The sequence below is a fragment of the Xenia sp. Carnegie-2017 genome, unplaced genomic scaffold, assembly GCF_021976095.1.
Source record: "Xenia sp. Carnegie-2017 unplaced genomic scaffold, XeniaSp_v1 HiC_scaffold_14, whole genome shotgun sequence".
In the NCBI taxonomy this organism is placed as follows: domain Eukaryota; kingdom Metazoa; phylum Cnidaria; class Anthozoa; order Malacalcyonacea; family Xeniidae; genus Xenia; species Xenia sp. Carnegie-2017.
Window position 1 is genome coordinate 6288260 of NW_025813447.1, and position 9869 is coordinate 6298128.

General features: G+C 36.8%; 2 protein-coding genes across 2 annotated transcripts; one reads left to right on the forward strand and one right to left on the reverse strand.

The window, feature by feature from the left end:
• Nucleotides 1-315: 315 nt before the first annotated feature.
• LOC124435456 lies at nucleotides 316-1586 on the reverse strand. Its single transcript, XM_046985403.1, has one exon. The coding sequence runs from the start codon at nucleotides 1448-1450 to the stop codon at nucleotides 863-865; it is 588 nt and encodes a 195-aa protein (XP_046841359.1). The 5' UTR covers nucleotides 1451-1586; the 3' UTR covers nucleotides 316-862.
• Nucleotides 1587-2051: 465 nt separating this feature from the next.
• On the forward strand, nucleotides 2052-7473 carry LOC124435347 (exonuclease 3'-5' domain-containing protein 2-like). Its single transcript, XM_046985281.1, has 4 exons — nucleotides 2052-2581; nucleotides 4312-5372; nucleotides 6030-6344; nucleotides 6639-7473. The coding sequence occupies exons 1-4, from the start codon at nucleotides 2145-2147 to the stop codon at nucleotides 7040-7042; spliced, it is 2217 nt and encodes a 738-aa protein (XP_046841237.1). The 5' UTR covers nucleotides 2052-2144; the 3' UTR covers nucleotides 7043-7473.
• The last annotated feature ends 2396 nt before the right edge of the window (nucleotides 7474-9869 follow it).

Genomic DNA, 9869 nt, shown 5'->3' on the forward strand with positions numbered 1-9869 from the left:
GATCAGGATTTTTTACTCGATTGTTATCAAAAGCGTATTTTCAAGGTGTGGTATGTGTGATAAGAACCTGGAGCCAAGCGACCTGTTTCATTAAACATTGAATCTTTCCGCATGGCAAAAGTTTTCTGCAATACAATTTTATGGTAAATTTGCTGTGCGCGAAAAGACACTTTATGTATTATGAATGGCTCATCTCAACTATTGCTCATCTCTTTACTTTGCCACGTTTCAAGTATTTTTCAACTGTCTTCTTGAAGGGGTTAGTCTCTTGCTTAAACTTGTTGTGGCAAAAACTACCCATTTCCAAGCATGTTATTTGTATTTCATGTTTTTTATTTAATTGTACTTGAGATATTTAACAAATGCAATGTATGCAGTTGACAATCATTTTTAAAACATGTGATCTGTATTACAACAAGCTATTGGCAATTACATATTACAATGAAATAATTACAATTAAAACATAATGTATTAACAGTGTTTACCTTTCGCATCCAAGTTACCCACATGTAAGCACATACCATTTTTTATGCGATAGATAGAACATATTCTGTGCGTATATGTGTGGTTTATGACAAAACATAATCTAATAAAGGTCCAAGGCGATTGATAAATTTTAGGAGTTCTTGAGGCATCAATAGATACAAGGCGTTAATAGAGAGATGTTTTTATATCATAACTATCACTTTATTACGAACAAATGAAAACAAAGCGAAGACTAAACATACGGTTATTGAGCCCAATCGACAAACGACTGAATAATGGCCCAATCGTAATGAGGGAAGGCGTTTATTAGAAATGGGGCGTTTAATAGAGATCAACGTGTAACAAATTCATCCTTCAAGAGAGGCGTTTGTTAATGTCACCATTTATATTTTGATGGCAAATTGGCCAAGAACTCCGCTTCTTCTGGAGTACTTTCGCGTTGCAATAACATATTCCGTTGCGGAAAGCGGCCAAATTTATCGATGACCTCCTTGTGAAGCTTTGCATATTTCAAAAAATTCACGGCAGCGTTCTTCTCGTCGTCCGTTTTTGCTATTAGGGATAACTGCGCGGTATATTGTACGGAGAGTTCTTGGCTGGTACTATTTTCGTCATGCTCAAACGGCATATACATAAACACCCGCTGAAAGAAAGGGAATTCCAAATGATTATGTGTCTTCCTTTCGACAAATTTCTTAGCTAATTCTAGTGCAACGTGATCGAGGCCAAACATTTTCTTCGATCCGCGATGGACGTTCCGACAGAATTGATCACATATCAAAATCAAAGCCAAACTCGCTTTCGGTTCTGATTTCCAGTCATCTAATTTACCTTGAAATGCCATCTCGATCACATCGCCATATTTCTCACGAATCAAATTATCCGTCTGCAGTCCGCCCCCGAACCACTTACAATGGCCTTCTCCAAACCAAAATTCAATAATTTCTTCCACTTTGTTCGACATATCAACAGCAAACGCTTGATGAACTGCTTTTGATACAGATCTTTGCTTCGATGGCGTCGCTTTGTAAAAACAACGAGTAACTGCAGTGAGCAGTATAAACACACTTATTCTTTGTAATATGGTAATATTTTGAACATAATATATTTTCAATTTTGCATAATTTATTTTCTTTAATATATATTGTTCGAGATCATTGGATTCCCTAGACCCTACCATATGACCATATTGAGTTCCATTGAGTTCTATAGAACTCAATGCATATGACTTAGTCGTCTATACTCTGTTGTCTATCTTGTTGGAGACAAAATTTACTGAACATCTTTCTCATGGTTTTATTCATCCAACATATTATGTGCAATAGCATAGCTAGAAATTCTTAAATCAATACCCCATTACTCAGATTCATTGTCAGGTTAGCTCAATGGGTTAGCTAAACTAATACATCTCGATATCGACATAGAATAGAGAATATATTCTCTATTCTATGATATCGAGATCAGCGATCAAGTACTTCAAATGACGTCATTCAATTTTCACGCGACAAAAACTATGGAAAGTATTTGCCGCGACGTAATTTATTTATGCAAATTGCAAAGCAACTTATAAACACGGATTAACCTGCTTCCACTCATTGGTGGTTCATTTCCACCGTGCACGTGTTTTGTGTCATTTATTACAGATTGATTCTAGCAAAATGAGTGATAGCATAAGGCTAAGTTCAAATATATTTGTGTTCAAGGATGAAGATGCTTGCAATGAAAAATTTTTGCAAGAGCTTGACAAATGTTCATATGAAAAAGTCGTGTTTGGTTTGGATTGTGAATGGGTTAATCAGGAAAAGCAAGGTAAAAAGGAAGGACTTGAGCACCCTGTAGCTTTGCTACAAATAGCTTTTCCCAATAAAACATGTTTTCTTGTGCGTTTATGTAAAATGCACGGTAAAATCCCACATAAAGTGAAGGATGTTCTGGAGGATAGTCACATTTTAAAGACTGGTGTTGGCATTTCGGATGACGTGAAGAAGTTGAACTCTTGTTATAGTTTGGTGATACAAGGATTTGTGGATTTAAGGCATGTTGCCATACGATGCCGGGCATACATTGAACATGGTGTTTCTGATCAAGGAAATAGGTGAGAATACAAAAGTCTGACTTACGAGTTAACCATTTTTACATGAGGTCTTGTTTGTGTTGTCTTTGTATCTGCATGGCTAGATTATAGATGAATTATGGTAGTTTGTCACCTGCTATTAGCAAAGTCAAATCTCCCAAAGCATATTTTACCAGCAAAAATTCCACATACAGCAGTTTATAACAGTGGCGGATCTAGACTTTGTCAAAATAAATTACTCCAGCGCATTTTGGTTTATTTACATTTCTAAACACCTTATAGGGTAATCCATTGGTAAAATTATCTTCTTTAGAAATTAAAAACCAATTGTGCTTTTCTGAAAGTAATTTGAATTAAAAATTATTTTAACATACACTGGATCCGCCACTGGTTTAAAAGGTGACAATGTTGATCTGGTCCATGCTGAATGTCAATCCCGGTAAAATTCATTTAGTTTAAATAGAGCTTTGGTGTATCTTAAATTTTATGTTAAAATAGAGTAAAAACTGGTAAATTTACGTAATCTTTTATAATCTATCAATTCAGCATTATGGATTTAGTGTCAGTCAAAGATTGTTGTGAGGACATTGTACATTAGTGATAGAGCTTAAGATTATAGGTAGGGGTAGCCAAGGGCATAGCCAGGAGGAGCAAGGGGAGAATCTCCTCCCTCCTTTTTTTCACAATTTTAATATGCTTTTTTTGACATGTCCCAATTGAAGAATTTGCCATCCTTTGATGCAATATCTTCACTTACTCCTTCATACTCCCATATGCCATTTATGATTTTGGGATTCATTTTATCTATCAGTTTTGTGCTGCATTTGACCATTGAACAACTTCCCAAGTTATTTAGTTGGTTATGGGCATAACATGTTATTCATTAGCAAGATGTGGTATTGAAAATAGACATTAAAATTAGTGAAAAATTAATTTTAGTATTTTGCTTTAATAACTCTGACTACATATGATGAAGTATTATTGATGTATAACATACCTTGAGATATTTTATGACTGTCATTTATTGATTGTAGTGCAGTTTATCTATAATTGCACTGGAAAAACGTGTAACTGCACCAGACAAAAGCTGTAGTTGCACTTTGAAAATGTGTAATTGCATTGTAAATTCTGTAACCTGATTGGCTGAAAAGCAGAGAAAGCCAAAAAGCTTCTTTTCGATTCATTGCAATTGTGTATAAATCAAAACTTGTACAAACAATGCAAAGAATAAAACACAACAGCAAGCACTGTTTTTGTGGTGTGTGTTTATAAAAGTTGGGCCACGCAACAAAGCTTGCTGAAGCGAAAGAGAGCTATGAAGCGAGACAAAAGTCGACTCGTCATTCGGACTCGCTCTATTTTGTCGCAGTCTTGCATATTCTCTGTAATTGCAGGCAGTGGCGGGGCCAGTCCGCAAGTTTTGGTCCTGCTACGTATGTAAATTTTAGATCATTAACTTTCTTCATTTCTTTAAAAATCTGTTGTTTTAACAGTGGATGAACTCAGAAAAATTAATAAAGTACGTCCAAGTACGGCTGGCGACGCCACTGATTACAGGGACCGTGAAAGGATTGATAATTGGAGGGGGGGCTCATATTCATACATGCATGTTATAATCAGTAGAAAACAATGGATTTCAAATCAACTTAATACGATTACCCCAATTCGCTGTCGCTGAATTGCACTTGATACTATACTATTATCTATGTATATTGTCTATTTTTTTTTGTGCAAACATTCTGATTATTTAGGAATAACATGAGTTTATCGGCTCTGTCGCAACAAATACTTGGGCTGACCATGGATAAGGATTGGAAGATTCGTTGCAGTAACTGGGAATCAGAATTGCTTTCCGAACGTCAGATACACTATGCTGCGAACGATGCCGTTGTGGCAGTGGAAATTTTCTTTAAATTGATGGCGTCTAAAATAAACGAACGAAAAAATAGGATCGAAGCTGTGGAAGATGATAGCAGCTCTTCAGATCTTGAAACTGCTACAACAAAGAACGCTGGTGGTGATATAAGAGATAGTAACGACGGTCAAAGTTTTTCGGCTTTTCAAATTCAAAATTCTGCGAGTGTGAAAAGTAAAGAAGTTAAAATTTCTGGAAAAACAGAAACTTGTCATGATGAAGGCGTCGATCAATTGTGTTGCAGCGATTTAAAGTCTTTAAAAAACAATCGCATTGCCTCAAGTCAAACTGAGTTTGTGACTGCTGAAGATACGTTTGAAAATCAAGTATCTACTTTTGTTGAACGGAATAATTCACCTGTGATTGTAAGTAAGGCTAATAAAAATTCTCACCAGTCTTTACCATCCACCTCGGATAGCGATGGTACATCTTCGAATACTTTGGAACATTCAAGTGCTAATGACGGAAAAATAACTACATTTGCGTCGAATATAAAATCAACATTGGGATCAATGCTTTCTACATCTAAAGTTACAGAAATGCATTCCAATGAAAAACAACCTGGAAGAAACTATGAGCAATACGATAGTTTTAAAGATTTACATGTCAATGAAGAATTGTTGAGGTCTGCGGAGTTTTGGACCTGCTTGGCCCCGCTGTGTCGCGGCATTGTCAACGTTCCGTATAAGGCGAAAGCAAAACACAACGGGAGACGTGAAGGAGAGAAAAGTGATAAAGAAAAGACTGGCGTATCGTCGCGTCGTGCAGAAAAGAAGTCGGGGTTACAGCCGCGTCGAGCTCCTCTGTATCAGAATTGTGTCATTGAAGCTCCTGATGGTGAAATGTTGAGCACGTGTGACAAAAAGAAAACCAAATGGTACATCAACAAAGGACTGGGTAAGAGTGTAAGTAGCGTAAAACAGTTTATGGTTGAAGCATAAAAGTTTTCCCTCGACAACTTTGGAAAAATAATTCCATCGCTTAATGATAAATAGATAAATAATTTTATGCGAACTTGCTAACATTGTCAACAAACACTGATTTTTACGAAACTGATTTCCATGAAATACTATTTTGGGATATGAAAATGTGTAATTAAGGTTAAGTCTTATACACGCATATATGATATAGTTCTAATTATCAACGTATGCTTTTTTGCTTGAAAAGAAGAAAGGGATTTGCTCTCTCTTACTTCCTAAGGAAGATGGTAGAATTGGGTCATCAAGCTCGAACATGCTTGAGCAGTTTTTTTCGTGTTGAAAGAGAAAGCTCAAAGGGATGACGGATTTTTCTTTAGTCAATCTATGTTCTTAAGTTTTCATTTGCATGGCGAAAAATAAAACAAGTATTGTAGTCTTTTTCAAAGAAAACGAATTGTTATGACAGAACGCTTCAATAAAATTTCTTTGGTGTATAAGAGGTCAATGAGAAAATGGGTGATTAACGAGATTTCCTGATTTTTGTCAATAATACGTATATTGCAGTGAACGTAATAAGTCATGTGTTGCATTGCGTTGTGTTTCATTGTCTTTACACTTTTTTATCTAATTTCAGCGAACGTCGTTAAAAATGAACCATACACGGTTCGACTAAAATTCGAACCATCTGGACGTCCATTTAACCCAGAACACAACTATTACCTCACGTTTAAAAAGAACGTATGTGTTGTTTGTGGCCGAGACGATTCCTACATGAGGAAAAACATCATTCCTCATGATTATAGGAAACATTTTCCCGTGTGCATGAAAGAACACCATTCTCACGACGTGCTCTTACTCTGTCCGTCGTGTCACATGATCTCCACTTATCACGACGACGTGTTACGGAAATCTTTGGCTCAGAAATATCAAGCGCCATTAGGTAACCAAGGTAGTGCGCTTTTTACTCGTGTGCACTATTAATCAGGTTTTTATGCAAAATGTTAAATGAGAATTTTATCACTGAATGCATTTGCTTTTAGTCATTGACAAAATGGTCAAATTCTAGACGAAGAATATTAGCTATTGGGCAATCTAGTGCCGATACACAATGCGCGGACTGTGCTGTTTATTGACAAATCAGTCAACCAAAAAGCTTTTTGCCTGATTGCACTAAGTATTTGCCAGCGGTATTGTTAGCAGGATGATAGTTTTGTTATCAAGACTTTCTCTTTGTTTTATATAGCATCGGCGCAAGTAGCAAGATTAGTTGAAGATCCAGAGTTGAAGAAAGTAAAATGCGCGGCGAAAGCCATTCTAAACGCAGGCGATAAAATTCCAGAAGGAAGAAGAAGAGAGCTGCTTTCAACAGTCCAGGAATACTTCAAAACTGTGAGTCCAACGCGTGAAATGATGCTTGATGCGTCTAAACTCGAAACACGACGAGAAAATTGCAATTTCGTTTCGCATGGCCGCGAGGTCGTGCGGAGAGTGAAAGAAATGGGCGAGCTGCTAGCTTTTGAAAAAATGTGGCGTGAACATTTTGTGGAGAGCATGAAGCCAAAATATTTGCCGCCATTGTGGACGGTAGACCACGAACAAGAGAAAGTTCGCAAACTACTTCAAAACGGATTAGCGTCGTTTGAGTGATTAGTCTCTTAAATTTTTACGTCAGATTTGACCACTGAATAGCTCATCGAATACGTGTACCTGGAAGAGATTTACCTGGGGGGGAGGAGTGCCAATTTCATAGTGTTGGGGAGAAGGGATGATGTAGGCTTGCCAATTTCTTCTGAAAAATATTTATATACGAAGAAATTAAGCCAAAGCAATTGTTTGTGTTCAAAACATTCTATAAAAATACTCCCCAAGTCCCAAGCATGGTAAGAAAAACTAATATAACTGTTCGGAAAGATGCACATAGTAGCCACCGAAATCCAATCCGAACTAGAATGCACCTTCCCCCACTCTAGATCCTGCCCTGATGTGGACAAGGGCTCAATGGGTTCTGTGACAACCAAACACATCCTAACCTCCAACTGTAAATAATTCAAATTTTGCAAATATGTTCTATCCAGTTATTGATTCTGATCAGTTGCTACCTAAAGTCTGCCCTAGTATTGCGAGTATCAATTCTCGAAGAAGTTCAGAGAATTATATCTCTTCGTCAGGCGAGTTCCAAATCCTCCAGGAAATTCCATGTCATTTGCATGATAAGGTATGTTTTGCTTGTAATGTCAAAATAACTTTCATATAATGGTGAAGATTGTATAATTATTGTACATTCAAACAAAAGAAATTTGTTTTCATGGCGCGTTTTACCTTTGCTGTAAATCCCTCCCCTAACTCTATATTTTGCAGCAAGCAGTTACGTTCAAGAAAACCAAATTGTTGTTGTATTAGCAAGGAAGCACTAAGTTCTTCATCCTTTCGATCATGTGTGCAAGGATAGTAGCGTTATATTTAAGAAATAAAAGATGTTTAGTGTGTTTGCACAGGCTTATGCAAACCGAGGAGACTCTTGGGAGAACTCGAGAGCAGATCAGTGCAAGCAGCTTTCACATGCTCGAGAGTTCTCACAAACGTCTCCAAGGTTTGCATAAGCCAGTGCAAACACGAAAAACATCTCTTATTTCTTTTATAAATAAACAATAATGCGAAAAACACAAGCATTTTAATTTTTCATCTAAAATGTATTCCTGATCGATTTGCAAATTCTCTTTGATTGATTGTTTAGATTGATTTGATTGGTGGAGCTCAGATGTGTTTTTCACTGGCTAATGCAAACTCAGCTCTAGACCAATCAGCGCACGCGTTTCATTGTGTATATTTTGTAAAGATAATTGAGTATACATAATTACAAATGTGAAATTCTTTTGAAGTTTTTTGCGTCAATGTTTCTTTGCTATGGTAATTTATTAATGTGTAACTTAAAAAAAGTTCCATGAAATCTAAGTTTAAGTGCATTTCGGAACATTTATGACCCACATTAGTCACGCCCTTCCCACATATTCTATTTTTAAAACATTTTCCGTCATTCGAGCTTGTATATTTAGAGTGAGCTATGTTAATGCTAAATAAGGGACACAGTTACCGGAATGCAGTAATTTGTGTAGGATGCTACAACTAGGAAACATGTGCAACAATGAAAGCATCACGTAGGTGTTTGAGGCAAATGATATTCTTAAACCATTTGATAAGAGTTATTTTTGTAATTCAACGTGATTGTCCAAAATGAATGGTAAAAATGATAGAAATAGCTCTTATCTTTGGTAAAAAAATCGCCGGAAGGTATTGCCATGTGGAGCTTCGTCCAAACACTCCACAGAATCAAGGATTTCTTCTTTGTTAACTTTTCCTCTCAAGACAACGATAGTATCTCCTCTAAGAACTGCACAGCTCCCAGATTTGTTTTCTAACATGGATGGCAAAAGTGTAATCTTACCCGACTTACAGTCATACATGATAACACTGTTCAGCACTACAGATTGATCATTACAACCTCCAAGAATGACTTGATCCCTCCAGCGAACCGTTGCCATTGCACTTAGACCACGAGGCACTGACGGTCTGCTCAAAAATTTTTTCATTTTTAGTTCAAAATCTAAAACCTCGGATAAAGCATAGGATTCATCACTTTGACCCTCAAAAATCAAAATTTTATTTTCAAAAATCTTGACACCATACTATCGTGGTTCAGGCATGTTACATACATTTTGGCATGTTACATTTCACTTGTGGTTGTTCCTTCTAAAAACTTATTCTTTACAGCTTCGCCACATTCAATCAAAATATCATCTTTTTCGGAGTTCAGCATTCCCTCAATTAGAGATGACAGTTTGAGAGCGACTTGATTTGTGTCATTCATCGTGTGAAACATTTGCCTGATTGCAACATTCATTTCGTCGACGCCTTCTCGCTAAGTTGCACAATCGTCACCTCTTTCTGAATTCGCAGAGTGCATTTTCATGGAGCGTTTTGTCTCTCCTGTTTGTCCTGACCACATCTATTTTCACACAATACTGGAGCGAAGCCACATTTCATTACACGAGCTTGGAGATTTGCGACTCTAAAGAACTCTTTACATCCACGACTTGCGTGCCATGTCCAACACCATACCACCTTCTCATATTTTGAATCACCGTATAAATTGCAAAGATGTAATTTTATATTTCTCTTTGTATCTTTGTGTTGTTTTCTAAAAACTTTGAAAGTTGTACATGAGGTATGTAATGAAGTGAGAAATCCAAAAAAAATTTGTTTTTACAACATTTGTTTTTGTTTTTAAGTCGACTACTATTTTTGTCTGTCCATTCTACACAACGATCAAACTCGTCATCATGCACTTTCATAGACTCGCGCATGCCTTAAATGCTTTCACCGAGTCTGCGATGTCATTATTGGTGTTGTACAATACGCAGAGACGTAGCGTTTGCAACTGAAAACAGTAGAGTTTGTCGTACTAGGTACAAGTTGC